Raw genomic sequence first — 26,024 nt, forward strand, 5'->3', positions numbered from 1 at the left:
TTGGCTGTGGCGCTCAGTCATGCAGATGAGCCACATGTCTATTGGCCGCAAGGCAGACTCGTGTAGCTACTGAACAGCTTTCCGTTAGTTATAGGGTGGGGTTTCCAGGCTTCTTTTCTGCAAGGGGCATGGTTTCCAGCATGTGATTGGTCAAGGGGAGGACTCTTGTGGATTTAGAGTGCTGTGATTGGCTTTGTTTTTGCTCCGGGCCCTGTGCTCAGATTGCGGGTTTTCAGTCAGCGCTTAGCCGGCCGATTAGTGACATGCTGGGCTCCGGAGGCGGTGGTGACCGAGGGCGGCTCCGTCATTTACTACGGTCAAGTTTGGCTGGGCTTTGTGAGCTGAAGCTACTGAGAGACAGGCAGGAGATCCGGGTGCGGAGAGCGCTACAAGGCGGAGAGGTAAATGATATATTGATACGTTCTGTATTCATCTGAATTCCTTTTATTATTCAATGTCAGTAAGTGAACCCGGTGCAGCCATCGTGGTCGTTTCGAAAAGGAGCTTTCTGTTTTATTAGCTCTGCATAGTCACATCGGATTCAAGGCAAGCCCCGTCTGCACAATGGAGAATGACTGGTGCTTTATCGGGGCCTGGCTGGTACAATATGAAATGTTTGGCAACCTCTCATACACATGTTGTGAACCTTAACATAGCCGTGTTATATGTCTCCTGCACATTCCGCACACATTCTCATATGCTATTGTTATATATCTACTGTGTGCAGCCTTACAAGCCCATGCCATACATCTACTGTACTGTACATGTGTGCAACCTCCTCACATGCCCGTGTTGTGTATCTACTGTAATGTACTGTACATGTGTGCAACCTCCTCACATGCCCTTGTTGTGTATCTACTGTAATGTACTGTACATGTGTGCAACCTCCTCACATGCCCGTGTTGTGTATCTACTGTAATGTACTGTACATGTGTGCAACCTCCTCACATGCCCTTGTGTATCTACTGTAATGTACTGTACATGTGCGCAACCTCCTCACATGCCCGTGTTGTGTATCTACTGTAATGTACTGTACATGTGTGCAACCTCCTCACATGCCCGTGTTGTGTATCTACTGTAATGTACTGTACATGTGTGCAACCTCCTCACATGCCCGTGTTGTGTATCTACTGTAATGTACTGTACATGTGTGCAACCTCCTCACATGCCCTTGTTGTGTATCTACTGTAATGTACTGTACATGTGTGCAACCTCCTCACATGCCCGTGTTGTGTATCTACTGTAATGTACTGTACATGTGTGCAACCTCCTCACATGCCCTTGTGTATCTACTGTAATGTACTGTACATGTGCGCAACCTCCTCACATGCCCGTGTTGTGTATCTACTGTAATGTACTGTACATGTGCGCAACCTCCTCACATGCCCCTGTTGTGTATCTACTGTAATGTACTGTACATGTGTGCAACCTCCTCACATGCCTTTGTTGTGTATCTACTGTAATGTACTGTACATGTGTGCAACCTCCTCACATGCCTTTGTTGTGTATCTACTGTAATGTACTGTACATGTGTGCAACCTCCTCACATGCCCGTGTTGTGTATCTACTGTAATGTACTGTACATGTGCGCAACCTCCTCACATGCCCGTGTTGTGTATCTACTGTAATGTACTGTACATGTGTGCAACCTCCTCACATGCCCGTGTTGTGTATCTACTGTAATGTACTGTACATGTGTGCAACCTCCTCACATGCCCGTGTTGTGTATCTACTGTAATGTACTGTACATGTGTGCAACCTCCTCACATGCCCTTGTTGTGTATCTACTGTAATGTACTGTACATGTGTGCAACCTCCTCACATGCCCGTGTTGTGTATCTACTGTAATGTACTGTACATGTGTGCAACCTCCTCACATGCCCTTGTGTATCTACTGTAATGTACTGTACATGTGCGCAACCTCCTCACATGCCCGTGTTGTGTATCTACTGTAATGTACTGTACATGTGCGCAACCTCCTCACATGCCCCTGTTGTGTATCTACTGTAATGTACTGTACATGTGTGCAACCTCCTCACATGCCTTTGTTGTGTATCTACTGTAATGTACTGTACATGTGTGCAACCTCCTCACATGCCTTTGTTGTGTATCTACTGTAATGTACTGTACATGTGTGCAACCTCCTCACATGCCCGTGTTGTGTATCTACTGTAATGTACTGTACATGTGCGCAACCTCCTCACATGCCCGTGTTGTGTATCTACTGTAATGTACTGTACATGTGCGCAACCTCCTCACATGCCCCTGTTGTGTATCTACTGTAATGTACTGTACATGTGTGCAACCTCCTCACATGCCCGTGTTGTGTATCTACTGTAATGTACTGTACATGTGTGCAACCTCCTCACATGCCCGTGTTGTGTATCTACTGTAATGTACTGTACATGTGTGCAACCTCCTCACATGCCCGTGTTGTGTATCTACTGTAATGTACTGTACATGTGTGCAACCTCCTCACATGCCCGTGTTGTGTATCTACTGTAATGTACTGTACTGTACATGTGTGCAACCTCCTCACATGCCCGTGCTGTGTATCTACTGTAATGTACTGTACATGTGCGCAACCTCATTACATGCCTGTGCTGTGCATCTAATGTATCGTACATGTGTGCAACCTCCTCAGATACCCATGCTGTACATCTACTGTACATGTGTGCAAACTCACAGACCCATGCTGTACATCTACTGTACATGTACGCAATCTCACTTGCCCATGCTATGTGCCTACTGTAATCTACTGTTCATGTGTGCCACCTCTCATGCCCATGCTAAACATTTACCTATATACCCATGCTGTACATCTACTATGCACATGTGCAACCTTGCATGCCCATGCTATACTTCTGCTGTACATATGTGTAACCTCACAGACCCATGTTATTCATTTTTTTAATAATAAATCCTGCAGGGGTAACTGACCCCTGTTGGAAAACTGAAAATAGTCAGGAGAGGAAGGCAAATAATTTAAAAATTATACAAAATGAAGAACAATTGAAAAGTTGCTAAGAATTGGCCATTCTATAACTTACTACAAGTTAACCTGAAGGCAAACCACCCCTTCAAACATTTTACATAGAACAGAAGATCAGTATTATTTATGTACTTCTCATTTTTTGCAGCATTATATAACCATATTGTATGTACATTTCTGGGGGGTAAGAGATGACCAAATTTACACAACAGACTTTTATGTAGCTAAATTCTTTGATCTGTCAAGTAATCCAATGGGTCAGATCAGATATGACCAAGGCCTTGTTCAAAATACAATCTGTTATCCAACACGGTTGAATCCATTTCTTTAACATGTAAATTGATCTTACCAAAATATAGTGCCAAATTCCGATTCATTGGTTTAATATCAATGCAACTCAGCTGAATGCTATTTTTAATAAAGTCGACTTAGACTGCATTCCCTTATGTGGAAATCAAGCAGTTCCATAGAGATCAGTAAGGATGGGGTTATCTCTTCAACCGCTCTACTGAGAACAAAACTATAGCATCTTCAACGTTATGGCAAATTCTTTCCACACTGTCAGTTGGATTGTATGGGATCACATTGTATGATCATGTCATCCAATTCTCATTGAGTTAAAGGACATGTGTTGTAACCCCAGAGAATTCTCCTGTGAGAATGTTGCCTACCAGCCCCACATTAGTCATCTTTTTGTTATCTCGTAAATTGGAATTAATGTGTAGTTTGTACTTGCCAGGATTACACTGTAATCAAACTCTAGAAGTCAGATACAGTGCCTTTAATTCAGAGCTAGAAAAAGTATTGTCTTTTGCACAATCCCAAGAATACAAAGCAAGAATGATTCTCATTAGAGGATACTTTTGTATCTTCTGTGCAGTTTGGTACAAACAATGTAGGCTGACCAACACTACATTGCAGGATTTATGTATGAGTGAGTTTGATTGTTGCTAAACTAGCTTACTCATTTGAACCAAATTGGATTGCAGCCTCACTGGCTGTGTTGTGAATGAGGACTTAAAGGAACAGTAACACCAAAAAATGAAAGTGTATAAAAGTAATAACAATATAATGTACTGTTGCCCTGCTTTGCTACAACTAGTGTGTTTGCCTCAGAAAGACTACTATAGTTTATATAAGTAAGCTGCTGTGTAGCCATGGGGGCAGCCATTCAAAGGAGAAAAGGCACATGTTACTTAGCAGATAACAGATAAACCCCCATTATATGGGGCTTATCTACTAGTTATCTGCTATGTAACCTGTGCCTTTTCTCCTTTTTTCCAGCTTGAATGGCTGCCCCCATGGCTACACAGCAGCTTATTTATATAGTAGCTTTTCTGTAACAAAAACACCAGTTTTTTGCAGAGCAACCACATATTATATTTTAATTACTTTAAAACACTTTAATTTTTTGATGTTACTGTTCTTTTAAGTCATGAAGAAACCATCCAATCATAGTTTTACTAAGTATACCAACACTGTGAGACATTTATGGTATGGCATTTGTTTTTATTTACCAAGTTTGTCTGTAGGCTAAAGATTTGAATTTCCATTTTAGATTAATGTTTTAATTGTGTTGACAATATACTTTTGCTATATGATTATTTTACCAACTAATGTCCCACAAACAATGTACGTTTTTAAATGATTCCTCACAGGGTGGCTTATGCCGACTCAGGTGTACTGCACATATCTGAGGTCTTCCTCTGAAGTATCTTGCTGGAGTTTGTGTGTGCTTGGAGTTGCTTAGATTGGCATTTTTTTTATTAATGAAAACATTGTTTTTTGGTGTCGATCCTATTGAACTCTTGTTTAATCATGTTGATGCTGCATTATTGTACAGGTCATGTATCTCAGGAATCGGGAATATCTTTAGTAATGATACACTAGTACAAATGATTGATAAAGAGGCATGTGTTTTCTCCTTTATATACAACAGCCTGTTTGTTTCACACGCTTCATTTATTGTAGATACCTATAGCTACTAAAGTGGGTGGCCCTGGTTGCCTCCAACAGCCAGAGATTGAGAGAAGTGACAAATGAAAATGTTAATTACTTAAAGGGGGTGTTCACCTTTGTAAAACATTCAGAAATGTAACGGGTCACAAAAAAAGCACAAGCTTTGCCATATGAACGGTTAGCAGAGAATGTGCAGTTCCTGAGCTATTCACCTTAGAATAGATCCCTTTGCTGAACCTTCTCTTCATCATGGGCCCTCTGCTGTTGGTAGTGGGGGTCGTTGACCCCCAAAAACACTACAGTCACCACTGTACTTCCTTGTATGAGTCACACATAGTACTGGCAGAAACGGCTTTAAGATCATGTGCGCATGTGCAGTTATTTCCACAGCTTAACTCCGATTGGCTGCATTTCCCGTCAATCTGCCTCTGATCCCTCATCTGCTAATGATTGGAGCATAATTGGCACTATGCAAGCTGTCGGGACAAGGACTGTATTAACGACTGATGACCCGCGAATTGGCAGAGCCTTGTACAAAACCTCTGAGACATAATTTATAATGTTTTTGATTTAACAGTTGTTTAAGCCCTTGCCCCAACTTCATTTTGATCCACTTACTGAGTCAATGAATCAAGGGTGCTGGTAAAAAACAAGAATACTTTGAACTATGTGTGATGCACCTCATAATTTCCAACTTACAATGACAACCAGTCACATAGAGAGACACAGCTTCAGCTGAAGACTGTTTAGTATTTATCTCTCAAGGGCAACATTACCTAAATAAAGATTATGAACACAAATAATGTTTTGTAAGGTTTAAAGACAGACCTACTTAAATTTTTAATTACGGCGCATAAAGTGCTTCCTAATTATTTTATCTTCACCAATTTTGTGAAACAGAAGCTGTGAAAGTCTCTTTCTCATACAGGGCAGTTGTCATTTGGTGGCCCAGGAATTATTTCTCTTTATGGGAAGCTACTTTAACTCCAAAGAGATGCCTTCTGCATAGGGTTTCCTCTGTTCCCCTGCAATGTCACTATGTTGGAGGAGCTCGGCAGCATCACCAAGCCCAGCACATATAATGCGGAGTGGAGGTCAGCTCGAAAACACTTGCTTTTGTGGTTTTTGGCCCTACCTACGCTCCTTGTACCTGCACTCAGGTGGAAGCTGTACTTTACAGTGCAGAAGCATTGAGCGGTGGACAGGATGGAGCGGATCCTGTCTCTGAGGCTGAAGAAAAAAAACAGCCTGAGAGAAGCGGAGCAAACGCTCTGTGTGCCCAGACCCTAAGGGGCTGATTTACTAATCCACGAATCCGAATGGGAAAAATTTGGATTGGAAACTAACATTTTGCGACTTTTTCGTATTTTTTGCGCGAAAAGTCGCGACTTTTTCGTAGCCGTTACGATTTGTTTGAATATTGTCGCGACTTTTTCGTATTGAGCGATCGTAAACGGCGGGCAAAACTTTCAGACTTTGCATGATTTTGGAAGCCTCCCATAGGACTCAATGGCACTCTGCAGCTCCAACCTGGCCCAAGAAAAGTCACCATACTGAAGCTTGAATGAATCCGAAACTTTCGTGCGAAGGCTACGAAAAAGTCGCGACAATTCGCGCAAGTCATAACGCTACGGAAAAGTCACGACAATTTGTGAAACAGTCGTAACGGCTACGAAAAAGTTGCGACAATTTACGAAAAAATCACAAAATACCGATCATTACGAAAAAAAACGCATTCGGACCGTTCATGGATTAGTAAATCAGCCCCTAAGTGTTAAAACTGCACACTAGCTAAACTAAATAAGAAGTATTATTCCATTGGTTAGAGTGCGGAAGGATTATGGGGGATCTAAAATAAAAAAAAAATAATTGGTGTAAACTTATTCAAAATGTTTTTTAAGCACTTTTGCAATTTACATCAATTAAGTGGTATCTGAGGTATTATCAGTTTTATGCTGCTAGAAAGGCTAGAGCTGTACTTTCTTTGCAATTTATGGATTTAGTTAACACTAGGATGGCTGACTCCCTTTTGAGCCAAAAGCCTGGTATTATAATGTAAATATCTCAGAAAAATAGACAATAAATGTGATTTGCAAAAGTGCCTAGTGATGCACCCTGAGTAAGTTTACATCAGTTTAAGTATGTTTCAGATGCATTGTTGCTTTTCTTTCTTTTATCTTGTAAAGGCAGGCTTAAGGTGGCCATACACGGGCCGATCCTAGCTGCCGATATTTGTCTTTTTGACTGATTCAGCAGCATATCGGCCCGTGTATGGGCACTAAGGACGGGCTTCCCCAACCGACATATGGCCTGAAATAGGGCAGATCTCGAACAAGCACGTTTGATTTTTCTGTTGGATCAGGGGCCGCATTGGCTCGTTGATGCACTCCCTGAGCCAACAGCGCCTATACCCACTGTATCAACTAGATTGTTTGGCCCCAGGGCCAAATGACCAAATTAGCCCAATATCACTGAACCGTAGGTGGGGATACCGGGAGAAGATCTTTTATATTAATGCTTCTCATTACATATCTGCAAACTGATGAAGCAGCATTTATTGGCTTAATTGCTACTCCTTTATTAATATAAATTGTAATATATTATAAATTATATATTGTTTGGTTATCTTAAATATCTGTGTGTGATTACCCTAAATAATAAATTTGCCAGACCTGAACAGGTGGAATTAAAAATGTTGCTGTATCTTATTCCAACATTACATTTGCCTACTTGTACACACACTTTACATACTGACACTTCCATACAATCCAATGCCACCCAAATACGCCACCAATTACAAAATGATCTGTCCTCCCCTCTTCAGCCACACACTTCTCCTCACTGTCAACTACATTTAAAGGGGTTGTTCACGTTTGAGGTAACTTTTAGGGCGAAGCCACACGGGGCACTTAGTCGCGGTGACTAATCTGAGCAGCGAAAATGCGAAAGCAATTAGTCAAAGCGACGACCATTATACTCTATGGGAGAAAAGGCGCCGCGACTGGCATGATTAAAAGTCACTGCGCCTAATCGCCCTGTGTGTCTTCACCCTTAATATTATGTAGAGAGTAATATTTTGCAATTGGTCTTCATTTTTTATTTGTAATTTTTTGTTCAGCAGCTTTTCAGTTTCAGCAGCTAAATGATTTGTTGGGGTTCAAATACCTTAGCAACCAGGAATGGTTTAAATAAGAAACTGGTATATGAATAGGAGAGGACCTGAATAGAAAAATTAGTTATAAAAAGTGATAATAATAATAATAATAATAAAATTGTCTTACAGAGCAATAGTTTTTTTGGCTGCCAGGGTCAGTGCCACCTCTGCCGTCTTTCTTCGCCAGGCAGGGGTCGGGGGGGACGTCACAGGGGGCGGGGTAGAGACAGGGCTGTGATGTCATGGGCAGGAGGAGGTGGGACTGTGATGTCATGGGGACGGGAGGAGGTGGGACTGTGATGTCATGGGGGACGGTAGGAGGTGGAACTGTGATGTCACGGGAACGGGAGGAGGTGGGACTGTGATGTCATGGGGGATGGGAGGAGGTGGGACTGTGATGTCATGGGGACGGGAGGAGGTGGGACTGTGATGTCATGGGGACGGGAGGAGGTGGGACTGTGATGTCATGGGGACGGGAGGAGGTGGGACTGCGATGTCATGGGGGACGGGAGGAGGTGGGACTGTGATGTCATGGGGAACGGGAGGAGGTGGGACTGTGATGTCATGGGAACGGGAGGAGGTGGGACTGTGATGTCATGGGGACGGGAGGAGGTGTGACTGTGATGTCATGGGGGACGGGAGGAGGTGGGACTGTGATGTCATGGGGGAGGGAAGGAGGTGGGACTGTGATGTCACGAGGGCTGTAGGAGGTGGGGCTGTTACAGGGAGTGGGGCTATGAGGTCAGGAGGTCAAAACTTGACAGGTGGCAACCCTGAAGCACACCTTTAACCTTTTTACTGCCAGCCATTTTGGTCAAAGCAGAACATTTTGCACTGTTTCACTTTAGGGCCCTTTCCTCAGGGGGACTTTTAATTTACCCAGGAAAACAATATATCATTTTTTTCAGGGCAACCTAAGCTTTCATAATATGGTAACATTTTAGTGTAATTCCAATTCTGTAACAAGATATAGGGGCTGATTCACTAAAGGTCGTTAAAACGAGCGCTATTTATAGCATGCGTTAAAAAGGTTATCGCTTCTTATTTTTCGTGACTTAATGCATGATTCACTAAAAGGAAACTTGCGTTAATTTAGACGCGATGTTGTTTGCGTTATTTAAGTCGCGATGAACGTTTTTCTTGTGTTATTTTCCGCGCATGCTATATTAGCGCACAATTTAATGCGCGTAACCATTATGTTCGTAAAACTACTTTTCTGAAAATGACCATTTCCCTGACAACTGGAGGATGCATCACTCTAGGGCCAACACAGACTTGAATAAATCACACTGCAAAGTCCTTATTGTGTTGCCAAAAGCTCACCAACCACAATTTTTTTTAAGTACCGCCTGCCCCAAGTACGTGTTAATCCTCGCACAGACTAATGCGATATTTAGCGCATTTAATGCTTCATATGTGTTTGTGAATCATGCGTTAGTATTATTTCTACGCGCGAATTAACGCAATGCATTAAAATTAACGCATTGCAGTAGTGCGCGATTTAACACATGGGAAATTACTTTGACGAATCGGTCGTTATGTATCGAATCAATTAACTCAAAAAAACATGCGATAACACTTTTCGACCTTTAGTGAATCAGCCCCATAGGCTTCTAAATGTCTAAAAAATCAAATTTTCCATAAAATAAACACACATAGCAGAAACAAAAATTATTTTTGCACAAAACTACAACTGATTCAGAAAATCCCATGTCTCCTGAACGTGCCAATACCAAATATTCATAGTTTTATGGAGATTTCTAACTTGTATAGGTCAAAAACTCCCAGCAGTACATTACCAAATTTCCAAAGCACTGCTTCAGAAAGCTGCATACTTTAGATTTTAAGGGCAAAAATTCCACTAACAGAAGGTTTATCCCAAAAAATTATACATTTTTGGAAAAAACAGAGGCACAATTGTCTGTCTACTCCAAACTATCAAGTCGCAATGCTTTCCTAAAATTATTGTTTTTTATCAAAATTTGTAAAATTTTTAAAAAATCGCTTCAAAGCCTCCAGTCTTTAGTATCTTATCTTCTACAGGTCACAAAGGAACCAAATAAAACACCCTAAATATGAACGCCAGGGGTCCACTGAACAGTTTGATCGCGTCTAAGGACCGACATGACAGCCCCCTTGGCTTGTTGCCCAGGGGGCTATCATCACTTAAAACTCTCTGCAGAAGCGGCACGAGGCACACTGTTGGCAGTTTAAGCCTTTTTCTGCAATGACGTGCCACGCACGTCATTAGAAGTTAAAGTGTTAAAGGGGTACTATACTCTGCTGCACTGCTTAACCAAACTTTACTCAACTGTTGCTGGACTACAAACCCCAGAATAATGTAAACATAAGCAACATAAGGGTTGTATTTTTAAAGTAATATTGCACAACTTAGAACTTTTCTAAAAATTTTCACCAAATCTCCAGGGCCAGTAGATTCATTAAAGGACATGTAAAGCCTACAAGCCAGTAGCTGCATGAAAGGCTAGAAAGCCTACATTTGCCTACAATGTATATCAGGTGGGCACTTCCCCTCATCCAAATGGCATCATTTGTACTGCATATATCACCTCCGTTTGCTAGCAAGATTACATTCCCCTCACCAATGCTTTGCTGACTAACGTAGTAGTCGCTTTAATCATGGCGGAATTTGCTCGAAGCCTGATTGTGGCCTTTTTCACTTTTCACGCTGCCTTAATCTTTGCAAATAAACCTTGAGGTCTCCTATCCTTTCTAGCCATTTTTTGCTTTTTTCCCCCTTAATTTTGAAATGTACTACTGTACTACAAAAAATAAAAGCTTTAAGGTTTATGGAACAAGTTGCTATTGAGGTTAGTGGCAGGCAGCATGAGAGGTGACATGCATTTTCCACTGGCAGAACAAACAATACATGTGTTTTTAGCTGTAAAAATATAGATCTCCAATAACAAATTTTTATTCTTACGTAAAACAATAACAGCGGACATTGTTAGGATGTAGTATTTATAATTCAGTGAATTGGTGGTTTGAACAAGACATTTTATATTGTAGCTATTTGAAATTACATTGTTTTTTCTTCCTCCAAGGATCTTGACCGCCAACTTTGGGAGCTGGAAAGGCAACTTGGAGAGCTGCGTCTAAGAGCAGAAAATGACAATGAAAATGGTAACACTCTGATACATAAAAGCACACCTATATAGCCAGAGTGGCAAGATACAGTCACACAGCCAGTCAATAAATCTTGGGTTCTGGATAACTCAAGGAGCTTCCCATTGAAGTGTTTTGAAGTGTTATGACCATGGATCCATTAGATATCAGCTGGCGAGCATCATGCCATTGATGGGGTCCTCTTCTTATGGGTCTGAATAGGGTTTTTTGCCTTCTTCTGGATCAGTTAGCAGTTAGGCAGGTTATATAAAGGCATAAAAGTTTGAACTTGATGGACATGTCTTTTTTCAACTTAACTTACTAAGTTACTGCAACTGTGGTGAGCACACTTTGGCACAAAGTGCCAACACACCCCGCCAGTCTATTCAGAAGCATTATAGAGATCAAATAAATTCAGAAATCTTTTGCATTGCTAAATGTGTTGACCTAGTGGTGGACAAGAGAATAGCACCCAAGCCATGACCCATCATGTTACTAGGGTCATATTGAAAATATATTGAGTTGGAGAAACAATAGGTTATATAAAAGCAGTTCTATTATGTAGCGCTGGCTCATTCTGAAAGCTCAGAATCAGACACAATGCACTGAGATGGCTGCCTACACACCAATATTACAGCTAAACAGTTGTTTGTTGGTTCAAGAAAAAAAATAATTGCTAGAGTGTAAATTAGATATAATAAGGACACCATAAAAATCATGCAAGAACCCCATTAAGCCCAAAATTGCACACACTGTACTAACAGTCAGAAATGAACCCTTAATATCTTAATATATTAAATATGGGTTAGCCAGAGACCTATGTGAACCATGTGGCCATCCAAGGCATTTTTGTCCTGACTATGCAATCTATTATGGTGAAATCTGAGTGGGTCAACTGGGCCTCAGGATAGTGTATGGACAGCTGCAGGGATTGATTTACATGCCTTAACTAGATCTATTCAGCTGCCAAATGAGTTGAACAGTCCATCAAGCATATTTGAAGAAAATGTAATGTAATTGAAAGTATAGTTCAACAAAAAGGTTTGGGTTGACTGTAATATTTTGCTAAAAATATGATGTAGTTCCATACTTTTGCATAAGGCAGATCTGCTAGCCACTATAGTAAATTGTTATTGTGTCACAAAATCTGCTTCAGCTCTCTGCAGTATTGTATAACAGATATGATCCTTAGCTGCTATTTTTTGTTTACTGTTTTTTCATGAGCCAATAGCTTTTTCAGTCTGTTTCTCATATTGTTTCTTGGTCCCTCACAGTGGAGTGTGAAGCGGATGGCATGGAGGCAAGTGATGTATTTGTGGAACGTTCCTCTCGAGGAGGTTTGACAGAGGCTCGATTGCATTATGCAAATGAGAGGCCCAAGAGTGCAGGTGAGAAAATGCAGTGCTAAAGTTAGTGTGTAGGAATTCTTGTTTGAGACAGAATAGTGATTTGATAATGATTTGTTTTTTCTCTTCCCTTGTCACTTTCTTTCTTTTGTCCTTCCCAACCCTTGCTATCTATTTTATATTTTCTTCCCTCACTCTGCAACTCTTTTTACCTTCAGGTGATATTGTTGTTGGATCCCAACACCCTCGCTCTTCCTCATCCCGCCTTCTAGTTCCCCGCTCCCTCTCTGCTCCCTATCCTTCCCCGTCATCTCCCCCTCCCCCTCCACCACCTTCTCGTCGGGCTGAGGGCTATATTCTCTCTCTTCTTCGCCGCCAGCTACGCCCTCCATATTTGCGCTCAGCTTCTGCTGAGAGGCCACCTCCTCCTCCTCCTGCTCCCCCTCCTTCTGCTTCAGGTTGTCGAATGGCTAATGCTTCCTACACCCCCCCGCATCGTGTTCCCCGCAGAAAACACCCTCCACTTCTGAAGGGCCACAGTGTGGAGGGATCCCCACCTCGACTCCCCAGGAAATGTCTCTCTGCAGAAGAGCCACCCCGCAAGAGAGGTGGAAGGAGGACTCCACGTTCCTTGTCTGAGACAAGCCTAAGGGACCCTAGCCACCGTGGCGAGGAATTTAATGAACCCAAGGGTCACATAGAAGGTGGGGAGGGACCTAGAGGAAACACAGAAGGTTGGATACATCCTCGGGTCCGTGCAGAACTTTGGGGAGAGTCCAGAAGCCAAACAGAAGGATGGGCAGAGCCTAGGGGCCTTGCACAGGATTGGGGGGAACACAGGGGTTACATTCAGGAAGGGGGTCGTTGCTACACATTGGGTAGGGAAGGAAGAGCACCACCAGTAAAGATTGGCCCACCTTGCAGGAAGTGGAGGTCCACTGCAGAAATTAGTGGAGGAGGTCAGGAAGAAGAGTCAAGGGTGGATTCTGAAGGGGAAGAGGAGGAAGAAGGGGAGCTGGTGTGGCCCCTTCAGTTACCACCTCGTGATGCAGATGGACGTCCTCAAATGTTTAAAGTCAAAGCCTCACAAGCTCTTAAGAAAAAGATCATGAGATTTCACACAGGGTCTCTCAAGGTCATGACAACTGTTTGACAGGTTTGTTCTTAACTTACAAGTATGACAACTGTCTGACACAGCTATTCTAATTTCCATCGTACAGGCATGCGTGCCTCATATAGATAAACAGGACTTTTCAAGGTCACATGAATACTTCATTGATTAGTGCACTGACAGGCATAGGATTAATGTGTGAAATAACTGGGTTTAATAGATGATTTTGCTTAATTTATACAACCAGCATTTGGGCACTTCCTTCTTTCCTATCTAGCTTTAAAATTTCTGTATCCTCAGTGTTCTTGTATATAATGTATTATGTAGCTTTTCAGGGCTTTACTTTTGAACCAGCTTCACCTAAATAATATCTCCGCTTTCCAATAAAATTCAAGGACATTTTAAACAGCCTTACTGATAACCATAATTCTAGTGAAGTCTGAGAAATTTAACAGATAGATCTTTATGCATAACATACTATAAGTGATTCTTACAAATCGGTAAACACACTCTTACCTATATTTGATTTAGACTATGCTAGATTATGCTTACATATGTGTCACTCCCTGCCAAATCTGAAGTCATTTAGTCAATTCTTGGCTCACTCCATTTCCAAGACCTTGCACAGATCTGATAGTCAGATAAGTAGTGGACCTTGGAAGTGCAGCATCATATATTTAGACAGCAAGAATTTCCTCCTCCTCATGAAACTCTGGACTATATAAGGAATATTACGTCATTTTTCTGACTGCATAAAAAATAATGCATATCGATGGTTTTCTCTTTTGGCCATTGACTATACCTTTATTAGGCCATTACTGGATGATATTAAGTAAAAGGCATTATTCTGACATTTTGTCTGGATATAAAGGTATAGCTGTAAGTAATGAAAATAAAAAATGTTCACCAGGGTCTTAGCAATGATTTGCAATTCAGTGTATGTCTGTGCAGATGTTTGGCATGGGTTGTGCTTACTCTTCTGTAACTGGGCACTTTCTGTTTCTCGTGACAGTGACATGCTAATTTACTGAGCTGTAGGCTTCAGCCATGATGAGCCTTTTAGGCTAATAGCACGATGGGCTAATACCATTGCCCTCTTAGGGAAAACGTTGTCAGACAAATACCCTTGCTTGGCCACAGCTACTTCCTATCCATTTAAAATATAAAGGTGAGGGACAGCACAGGAACACCAGAGAGAGAGAGCGAGAATGATCCGTGATGGACAGCACCAGTGGCTGTCATAGGCAGCATGTCTCCCATGAAAATAAATGTAATGTGGGGACAGGGCATTTTCACCTCTGCAGTTCCGCCTGAGTGATCAAATTATTCTTGCAGCTGAGTATTGCAGCAGTAATGTTTAGCTTTTTGAAGAGGACTGGGAAGTCAGGACAGAAATATGCTCTTTGTTCAGTCTGTGTGTTGGAATGTTGACAACAGCAATTAGGTAAACAGTGGAGATTGGAATATTAAACAGTCTAGAAATAAACACACATTGTGCTTATATGGTCTCAAAGAAAACGTAATATTATCCTGTCCATCTGTTAGGAAAATGCTTGTGAGATGTTCTAGATAAAAGAAATCCCATCCCTTGTGTACTTTCCATTGCCAGAAGACTGCATGCTGGAATAGACTGTGGCTGCAGGCTTAATATAAATCTAGAGACATGTGGATTCATTGCATATAGTATGTTTGGGGTGTCTGTAGTTCAGCGACAGCTTAGGATGAACAGATACATTTTCTTTTTTCCTGCATAAATATGGGGCAAAATGTTTTTCTCCAGTGCTTACAACCACTGTAGGCAGCTGTGCAAACCAGACCAGGGTCAAATTTTACAGCAAGTGACATCAGTTACAGTGACTTCCAGTGTGCCATGGTCAGTTGTGGGATGGTTGGACTTGGAAGCCATTTTTGTCTGGACTTTCGGCTAAAATGTCAGAATGTCATATTAATGATTGGCTATTGGTTTATTAATCCTAATACACTTTGGGTAACCATGAAATCTCTATCCTGGTAATATAATTAGCCAATGTGCCACTGGATCTTCATCACTCCCTATTTCAGTAGTCCCCAACCAGTGGCTCGGGAGCAACATGTTGCTCTCCAACCCCTTGGATGTTGCTCTCAGTAGCCTCAAAGCAGCTGCTTGTTTTTGAATTCCTGGTTTGCATAAAAACCATACGGGCTACCAAAAAGCCAATCGCAGCCCTTATATGGTACCCCCAGGTAAATTTTTCCTGTTTGTGTTGCCCAACTCTTTTCACATTTGAATAAGGCTCACCAGTAAAAAAGGTTGGAGATCCCTGCCTTATTTGAATGGTCGTACTTATATAAACCAGAAGAAAAGATTAGCAACTGAAACTGCACATAAACTGCACATTTCCTATAGGGTGAAGACACACAGAGCTACTAATAGCAGCTACTTGTCACGGCTACAGAAATAGACAATGCTGATCATTTATTTATATTTTCCGGAATTTAGTAGCCGTGACAAGTAGCTGCTGCAAAGTAGCCCCATTTGTCTTTGCCCTTACTCAAAGTATTTTTGTTCTTTCAGTGCATCTACATTGATAATTGATTGGTTGGTTACTGAGATAATATATTAAGTGTCAGTTTCTTAAAAAAGAACTAAACCCTAAAAATGAATATGGCTAAAAATGCCATATTTTGTATGCTGTACTTACTGCACCAGCCTTAAAATTGTCATCATATAGCCACAATGATCCAGGACTTCCCAAGGTATTGTAACATACTGTAATAATACAATGGTTTTGTTTGTATAAGGGTCTTTGTAGCCAGGGGAGTAATAATGGTAACTTTGTGATCATAAATGGCCAAAAGGTTTAGCAGATGTATTAGACCCAATATGAAGTGGAAAGTTCACACTAGTTTTCATAATGCACAGAGCATGCTCAGTAGTGGAGGGCAAAGCGTGCATGTGCACCAGACTTCTTTCTCACAAACGTAAGGAAAGAAAGCATAGTGTACAGTATTGCGTAATGAGCATGCATTGTATTATTGGCCTTTGGTTAATATCAGTATTGTTTCATTTAGTCTTTGGCTACAGTTTATATTTGCACCTAGGAAAGAACTTCCTTATAGGTAGTGCTGTGTACAGATAGAACTGTATATACTGCTTGTTGCTTTATGTTTATTCTGATTCTGTACATAGATTTCCAGGCAGTGTTATATGTACATATATGTATATAAAATTGTTATAAATGTAAATACTATGATAATTTGTACTTTAAATTTGTGTAAATAAAGTTCTTATTGCTAGTGTGGTCCATCTCTCTACTGGTTGTGATGGGCGCTACACTACTACACTGTCTGGCAGGTTATAAGCCATACCCGTATTTGCCCCAGTGCCTCTTTTCTCCTACTGCCTTCTGTCTTCCATGGCAGAATGTATGTCCCACATAAACCGATCCACTGCTCAGTCCTTTCTCATTCCTCTCTCCTGTGTTCCTTCCTCTATATTTCCCCCTCTCTCTGTTTATCTCCCATCCACTAATAAAAACCAGATGGAGAATATTTCAAACAGAATGTTCTTTCTTTCAGTCACTCCCAGCACTGTGTAAGAAGGTACAATCTATGGGGCTTGATGCTCACTAATGATCACACACGCCCACACACATGTTTATATGAATATATATACATACACACACACACACAAAATTGTCCAGGATCCCTTTTTTCTTGCTCTTTGGTTGTCATGGTAACCAGAAAAAAAAAAGAACTTCGGGTCCAAATATAACACAAATCATGAGTCATTTACACAGAGGAGAAAGAGCTAGAGGCTGGGGGTTTGATACTGTTTGGATGATTGGTATGTAAAGGAAGGTGCTACACTGAAACCTGAAGCACAGTTGTTTTATGTCCTATTTTATATAGCTGTGTATTATGCATAGCACCTCAGCTAGTTCCATAGTTTGCTCCTTTAGTAGTGGCACCTCAATAAGGCATAGTATGGAAATCTGTTTCCACCACACAGCTTAAAGGGAAAGTCCAAAAATAATTTTTCTTGCATAATAAAATAAACTAAAATTCTAAGCATGTTTCCAATACATTCTCATTTGAATTGGGTTTAAAATTATTTGTAAATGCAATTACTATTGAAAGTAGTATTTGATTATATCATTCAGAAAAATTTTATGTTTATTGAGAATTTGGTTGGAGAGGAGGAGAACAACGTGACAAGTGAGTTTACAGACAACTGCTTATGGGGCATATATACTAAAGGGCCAAAGTTAAAATTTTAAGTATTTTTGAAGGAAATCTAAATGTTAACCAACACACAGTTAATTCATGGCAAATTTTTATTTTCATCTTTTCAGCAGCTGAAATTTCTCCAGTGCAGAATTTCAGTATTTGCCAATTTTATTTATTTATTTATTTTTTTGCGGGTAAGGCTGGCAAACTTCCATAAATAAGATTAATGCTTCTTTTTATCTAAAGTTCACTGCAAACAATCAGATTTGCTCGTTTGGCGAGGTCGATCCGATGTGGTCCCAAGTCCGACGTATGATCAAGCCTGTCCAACTGACATCTACCCAATTTTTTGCCAGATATCAGTCATAAAGACTCAAATTGGCAACAATCTAGGGTTACTGTGTTGAGGGAAGGTCCACCCAAAACCCCCCTTTTTTTTTTTTTTTTTTTGCATGATGGAAAATGTAATTCAACGCCATGTTTCAAAAGAAAAATGATTAATGAAACAATTTCAGTGGTACTGAGGTTATTTATGGATGTAATTGTTATTGTGTGTTTGTCCCTTTCAGTTGCAGTTATATTTACAGATAACTTCAAAGCAATTAAAAATGTTTCAATAATGTTTATTGCAAAGTTACTTACATTTGCATTCACTATGCAAATCAAAATGCCATGTTTTGGGTAGACATTCCCATTTAACACAATGACCGTCTGTTTCTGATTTTTCCTGGGTTCCTGTAGCATCCTATATGCCAGTGATCCCCAGTGGCCTCAGCAGGTGCTTATTTTTGAATTCCTGACTTTTGGCCAAGTTTCAGTGGCATAAAAACCAGGTGTACTGCCGAACAAAGCCTTCTGTAGGCTGCCAGTCCACATTGGGGCTACCAAATTGGCAATCAGAGCCCCTATTTCTGACCTCAGGAACATTTTTTCATACTTGTGTTGTCTTTTTACATTTGAATGTGGCTCACAGGGAAAAAAGGTTGGGCACCTCTGCTATATGCAGTTGTCTGCGAAATCACTTGTTTGTCACATATGTCTCCTCCTCTACCAACATACCCAGGGGATCCTTTTGAAGCACAAGCTGGGACTCAAGCATACAGCATACACACAAAAGCAGGAGCTCTTTGGTGGTCTCCATCAGACTGTGTAATACGCATTATACAGGTGAGTCATTTCCAAAGACTTCTTATTAAATGGGTTGAAACAAAGTCATTTACTGTAGTTTAATTCCAAGACGGAAATACAACAGGCAATCATACTGCCAAGTTTTTCTGGGCTGTAGCTTACAATCTTTTTGCCATAGAACTTTACTGCAAACAAAAATGTATTGATCTGTACTGGAATATTCTTTAAGAGCAGTAGGCACGAATGTAGCCTTTATTTAAGCTAGGTGTACACTTAAAGCTGTCAGAAATGTTCATTACGTATTTAAGGATAGACGTAATTCGCAATCACATTTAATCACAATCATCAGATTACATGAATTTATATTCCATTAATGATAACGTGTATGCACCATGCATAATTGCATATTTATCAGTATATCTAGTTCAATTTATAGATATCATGGCTACTTGGGATCCATTCATATTTTCTGTGTAGTAAGAATAGCCCCCCCCCCCCCCCCCCCCACAATAAGGAAGCAAATGACTATTCAAAATTTTCCATAAAAATCAGAAAAAAATTAAATTAGAGCATTTAAAGGTATTTATGTACCATTTTGTATGTGGATGCAGAGGTGCTGCAGTGTCTTTCAGGTTTCCAGCTCTGTTACAGCAGGCACTTTGCCTTTGATTTCCTTTCTTAAATGTCAGCCTTCAATTGGACAGTGCTGCTCTATCCTGTATACCAGTTACAATGTCTGCGTGTGCCAGTACTCCTTTTGCATGTTCCAGACAAATACTGCTAGTTATAGCCAATGCAGCACAATATTTACATTTCAAATTTAAATATATTGCTTTTTTTCCTCAAAACTATTTCTCTTTTCCAAACCTCCCATGTGGCTCCTATGAACAAATATAAACATCATGTTGATAATAGTGTTCTTTGAGTTATTTTTTAATCCAGATTCAGATGGCAGCTTAGTTTGCCTCATTGGCATCAGAAGTTGTTTTTGTTCTGGGGTAAAAGATTGTGTACCAAATGCAATGGATCAAAATGTGCAATGAGTATTTTTGAGTTTATTTTTGGGAGTGCCACAGCCTCCCAGGTTCTGGAGCTTATGGTTTGTCTGAACAGTCATGGAAACAGGTTGTCACACAGGTGGCTGGCTGCTCAGAAAATAGCTAGCCATTCTTCCCTCAGTATAGATACAGCAGTAATTTTGTCTGCTTACCTGCCTACAGATTATGACTACTTGCAGGATAATGTGGAGTCGCTTGAAACTCTACCAGAAGAAAAGCTATGAAGATACAATATGTATGCTAAGCCTTCAGACCTCTTTAATAAATGAGGGTCTTTGTCACAATAGTTTTGTTATCAATATAATAGAATGCATGGAAACATACCATATACACCAGTATAGCACACGCCAATCATTTTATCATTACACACCATAGTAAGACAAAGCTCTAGTGACTTTTATAGCCAAAGCCATTGTGAAAAAATGCCACTCTAGCTTCATAGTCTTTGTTACATAAGGGTCATCTCGTTTCTGCAGCTTTTCATTTTATAGGCTAACCCCCAGAGTAGCTTAGGTTTGGGCAAAATAACTATAAATCATAGAAAGAAGTTTTAAATGCTGGTCTCTGCATGACTTCCTTTTAAAAGTTCATTGTAGTAAGCTGGGCTAAGGCCACATCAGGATGTCAGGCTGAGGAGCAAAATTATGTCAAGACCAAGCTTTGTCAGACAGGGAGAGGGACTCTTGAAGACTGACATGGAAATATTTTCTTACACTTGTAAATAAAAATGGAAATGTAATGTACCTGTGCACACATACACTCCACTGCACCTGAGGAAGCTTATTGTTTCACATAATTATACCCCTCTAGTCTGATGTAATATCTAAACCTTCCTCCTCTTGGGACAGCAGGCGCAGCTGTCAGATGCTAAGAATTGGTGACCTTGTGCTTTAGTGCTTTTATTGTGGCATTACAGGATGTCAAACAACATGGCAAAGATCGCAGAAGCTCGGAAGGCTGTGGAGCAGTTAAGAATGGAAGTGCATATCGACAGAATGCAGGTGAGAACAAATAAAAAGCTGTTCAGAATGAAACTAATGATTGAGAACTAAGAGAAACACGAATGTTTGGAGAAGGAAAACCATGGACGGAAATGTAAATATGAGGTTAAAAAAAAGAGAGAAATAGAGAAGAGCCCTAGCTCATATAATCAGACATATATGAATATAAACTGAGCCATAGGAAATTCATGCATCAGCCCCAGATGGTGAAAGTAGCTGGTATTATAGGTACTATAAATTTTGCTTTTCTTACCAGCAGCTAGGCATCATTAATAATACAGGATGCTTGTACAAATATATGTCATGCCATCATGCAGAGCATTTTTGTCCTTTAGCACATACCAGCTATTATTCCGTGTGCCTGCACCCGGCCAACATAGTGGCTATGGCTACAGGCTCATGAAGAAGTTTTTTAAAGCTCAGGGGTGGATTCTCAGCCTGTTTGTTTGCTGTCTGGCAATATTAGGGAACCTTGTTTCTGTGAAAATACTCATGGTAAGACTAAAGATATTATATTGTGAAGGTTAATCTGTGTTTCTCTCAGGCTTTTCTGTCTCACTAATGAGATTTACACACCTTGATCTGAAAGTAAAACCAGTACAATCAGAAGGAAAGGAGCTTCTTCATGCAAATGTTAACAGATTATGTAAAAAATCAGGGACATGTTTTTGCATTCTGCAATCAGAGCAGCCCAGTAACTTGCATTTATTAGAAGCATCCCTGATTTTGTACATGGTCTGGAAACCTTATCACATCTGGTGCGAATTTATAAAAAATCAATCAGCCAAAGAGGGTTTGGTTTTAATTATGATGGTCAGCTGACCTGTTTGCCACTAGAAGAAGAATTTTTGATTCCTTTGTGTCCATGGGATGTGTTACCCCAATAAGTAATAAAAGGCTTTAGGTTTGTCTAGGTGCAGTTACCTACACCAACCAATGAGAGATCTGTGTTTGAACAAGTAAGTTTGACCAGTAAATGGTACCCGGTTATCACTGCTATGTATTACTTCACCCGGGCAAATTTTGCATCACATTACCCCAAGGGTTTTTTTTGACAGAAAGTCCTCATATTCAAATAGTAAGCCTTAACCACAGCTACATTTCACTGTACTCAAGTCCTGATGGACCCAGTTTAACAAGAACAGATCTACAGAAGTGGTTTTCATACTTTTACCTCCCCCCACCCCATAATATTAAACAAGAGGACTGATTTGCTGCTCTGAGATCTTAGGTACCTCCCTCAGGTAGCAGAAAGTCCATAATACAATGTGAGCTCATTTATCAAAAGAATGAAGCTCAGCCAACAGTTTCTCTTGCAAAAGGAATTTATTCAGCAAATCCACAAAAGAACATCTAAGAATAGAGACTTTTGCAAAAGCTGAGTAAAATGCCACCCTGAATTTCTGTGAGAATACTCTGAAACATCACTCAGTTCAAATGGGTCTCTTGGGAGAAGTAAGAAGTAAAAAGTTCCTCCCATGTTAAGAAGCTGATTTCTGTACATTCTGTTACTTTTTACATTTTACAGAATTAGGGGCCAGGGTTCCGTTGTACACCTTTCCCTCATCTTTGACCTTGTGTCAGATATAGTGTTTCTGTGCTTTTCTCCAACATGTGCCTCCTGTCAATGATATGAATTCAAGCTGTCTGTTATGACACCTGTTTTTTTTGCCGTCAAAATGCCCAAATAACATTTACAGAGCCAAAATTGCTTTTCACAAGTATTCTCCATTTATATGAATGACAGGAGGTGTGGGAGGTGGATTTCAGGCAACACTACTTATGACTTAAGCCCTATACTCCCACCATGCACAACTGTTGCCTTCCTATTTCTGCAGCCTGGCACACCGCAGTCATTTTGCTATGTTTACTGGTGTTTATAGAGAATGTTCCATCTGTGGCCTGGTTGTGTTTGTTGCACATAGATATTTGGACCACTTACTTTATTATTGCATTCACTCTGTGTCTCAGATATTGTCAAGTTGTAATACTGATATATTATTTGTTTTTGTCTGTCTCTCTCAGGTGTCTGTTGTGGTTTCAGATATTATGTCGTTCTGTCAGTCTCATTCTCCCTCAGACCCGCTGGTGTCTCCCATTCCATCAGCTGAGAATCCCTTCAGAGATAAACGTCTCATCTGCTCTGTACTTTGATCTTAAATCTATTATGGAGTCCTTCAGATACAAAACAACTAAATATAAAGTGACATTTTCTTATTCCTAGCCAGCTCTGTGTGACCTACTATGAAATAATGTACTGTTGTGTGTAGATTTGATGAAAAAAAAATAAAAGAATTTCTTTGTGTCATTGTATATAATTCCAGCACTTCTTCTCTCCAGCCTCAGCCCCACATGATAAAATTACAATTCTTCTCAGTTGTGGGTTATCAGATTCCTGTAAGTATATGCATCCAGTCATGTTTCATGGAAACTTTTTTCATTTTTTTTCCTGATTCCTTGCTGTCCATATACAGTGCACGCATAAATCCTCCTGGGCAAAAAGGTTCCAGCCAGTGGAATACTGGGAAGTAGGCTTTAGTAGCACTAGGTGTGGAAAATGCCCAACCAGTGTGATTCTTTTCCCTGAAACACTGAATTACCTTGTCACATCCGTTGCTGTGAATACGATGCTAAGAACATGGTTTGAGTGCCAGTTCCTGTTTCCTAAAGGTGGCCATACACAAGCTTATTTCACTCAATCTGCAATGAACGATCTAATCGGTAAACAATCGTTTGGCGATCGGTTTGCCATACGATATGCCATCCATGGACAACGATTATTTAAAAAGATGTCATCGTATTGTTGATGTAAAATACAGAAAGATCATACGTTTACGTACGATCCGATATCGTGGCAGAGGCAGTATTTACCTGACTGCCCTAAGCTCTGTGTATGCCATACTCCTGCCTGCCCCATGCCCCTGTGTGTTTCATACCCAACTCTACCCATAGTTCTGGGGAGTTTTAGCATTTTGAAAATGGTTGCAACTTGCTGCACTATCCAAAAAACATGTTTTATTAAAGGGTATATAATATGTAGCGTTCACATACAAGCGAACCCTGCAATAAGCAAATTAAGGTTCCACAAACAACGGTTGTGTACTTCATTATATGTTCGTTGACTTCCGCTGGCAATTACGACATGCGCAGGGAACAATCGTTCAACGACAAATGTCTGGCACTAACACCAACTGCCAGATTTTATCGCTGAACGACAAAACATTTTAAACCCAGCCGATCAATTTTTTGGCCAATAATGTCGGCCTGATTAGTGGCCCAACGATCGTTCATACACCATCAACTATACGATAAGTTAACAATATTATCGGTTCGTTCTGGAATCAGTCTCTTAAAGTAAAAAATCGCCTTGTGTATGGCCACCTTAGGACTTTTAAATGAAAAATTAAGCCTAGGCTTTAGTTTCCATAAAGGCTTCCATTGGGCAATCCCTGCAGTATAGTTTTGTAGATGCTTGCATAATACATACCAAGGCATAATGAAGCTCCTCTGGCTTGTGGTAACATAACTCTTTATCACTTTCTTTTCATGTACAGAAGGAAAGCCTTGCATCATTATTTTGTATGTACCTATGTATATTTTTTTTATAAAGCACTACAACATTCTGTACAATAAAGATAAATATATATAAGATAAATACAAAATATAAGTAAGTATAAGTTAAAAAGACAAGAGAACAGAAGTCCCTAAATCATTATTTTAGACCATGATCCATGTCAGCTAAACTTAGAACTTATTCTTTCCCTAATTCCATGGTCCAGAATAGAGAGAATGTTTATGTTTTTGTGCCTCCAGATGTTCATTTTTACCTGTCTCTGAGTTCAAGAAGTTTCCCTCTGTTTTATTTACCAGACCTAATATGATTTTCAGCCTTGAGAAATGTTAAAATATTCAGCCAGTACTGCCAGAATACAGGGAGGTGCATTTAATTTACATACATTTGAAATAATAAAAGATGCCAGATAAATAATGCATAAGACCGATTATACACACAAAGTCCATAGCCTAAATATGGGTTTATTACCAGCTGCATTACATTAGCCAAGCTCTGTCTGTCAGTCTGTTCCATGCTAAAAAATAGTTCCTTCAGAGGAACGCAAGTTGCATGGATATTGGGGTTATGCAAAGTATGTGAAAGGTCAGAGACACTTACTGGCAACTGCAAATCATATAGTATAAGTCTGGCTAAAGTCGTTTTGTTAAACAATATCTACAGCAGCCCAGCCAAAAGAATCTGACAGAACAAATAAGCATACAAGGCTTGGGTCTAGGCTAACTGCAGTGGAAGCAGAAAACGTTCTATAAATGTTTGTCTTGTATTGCTGGCAGGAAATATACACTTACAAAATACTTGTCATCTTCTCTTTTTTTTTGGTAAATTCCTGAAACCACCCATACTCTCAGCTATTGTTTAGAGGAGAGGGTGGGTTGTCACATGAAATGCACCCACCACATCTGCCACTGCTGTGTTTTGGAATCAGGATATTTAGAAGCACAACCCAGTCTCTGGGCCTCACTAATGCATAGCAGCTTATACAGCCAGACACTCTCTGCCAAATGTAGGGGGATACATTTACAAACATGTAAAACTATTTTAGCATTCTGAAAACATTTTCTTTTTATGAAAAGCAGAAATTGGTACTATTATTTTTTCACTATTTTGCACTTCTTATGTGCTTGAGTTTTTGTACAATTTACTAAATCACTTTCTATGAAAGTTCTAAAACAGTTTTTGGGGATTTCTTGTAATGTCCTTCTACAAGAGTAAGAGTGTCACCCAGGGTTCCCAGCAAACAGACTGTTACATTCTCTTTGTGATCGTAGGATTTTGCCATAATCCTACATGGTCCAGAGGACAAAACATCTTGGAGTTTATGTCTCTCTGTGGCTTTTTTTCTGGCACACCAGAAGTTCAGAAGCAT

At 40.3% G+C, this 26,024-nt stretch overlaps 1 protein-coding gene across 3 annotated transcripts; it reads left to right on the plus strand.

The window, feature by feature from the left end:
• The first annotated feature begins 77 nt into the window (after nt 1-77).
• On the plus strand, nt 78-23,397 carry dact3 (dishevelled binding antagonist of beta catenin 3). 3 transcript variants are annotated; one of them, XM_002932629.5, is made up of 4 exons: nt 78-401; nt 11,171-11,249; nt 12,506-12,619; nt 12,796-17,219. In XM_002932629.5, the coding sequence occupies exons 1-4, from the start codon at nt 264-266 to the stop codon at nt 13,728-13,730; spliced, it is 1,266 nt and encodes a 421-aa protein (XP_002932675.1). In that variant the 5' UTR covers nt 78-263; the 3' UTR covers nt 13,731-17,219. The 3 variants fall into 3 exon arrangements, with proteins under 3 accessions (XP_002932675.1, XP_012824719.1, XP_002932676.2); XM_012969265.2 differs by lacking the exons at nt 78-401; nt 11,171-11,249; nt 12,796-17,219 and adding exons at nt 21,000-21,084; nt 23,110-23,397 and having other exon boundaries at nt 12,531-12,619; XM_002932630.5 differs by lacking the exons at nt 78-401; nt 11,171-11,249; nt 12,506-12,619; nt 12,796-17,219 and adding exons at nt 18,832-19,064; nt 21,000-21,084; nt 23,110-23,397.
• The last annotated feature ends 2,627 nt before the right edge of the window (nt 23,398-26,024 follow it).

The sequence above is a fragment of the Xenopus tropicalis genome, chromosome 8 (assembly GCF_000004195.4).
Source record: "Xenopus tropicalis strain Nigerian chromosome 8, UCB_Xtro_10.0, whole genome shotgun sequence".
Lineage (NCBI taxonomy): Eukaryota > Metazoa > Chordata > Amphibia > Anura > Pipidae > Xenopus > Xenopus tropicalis.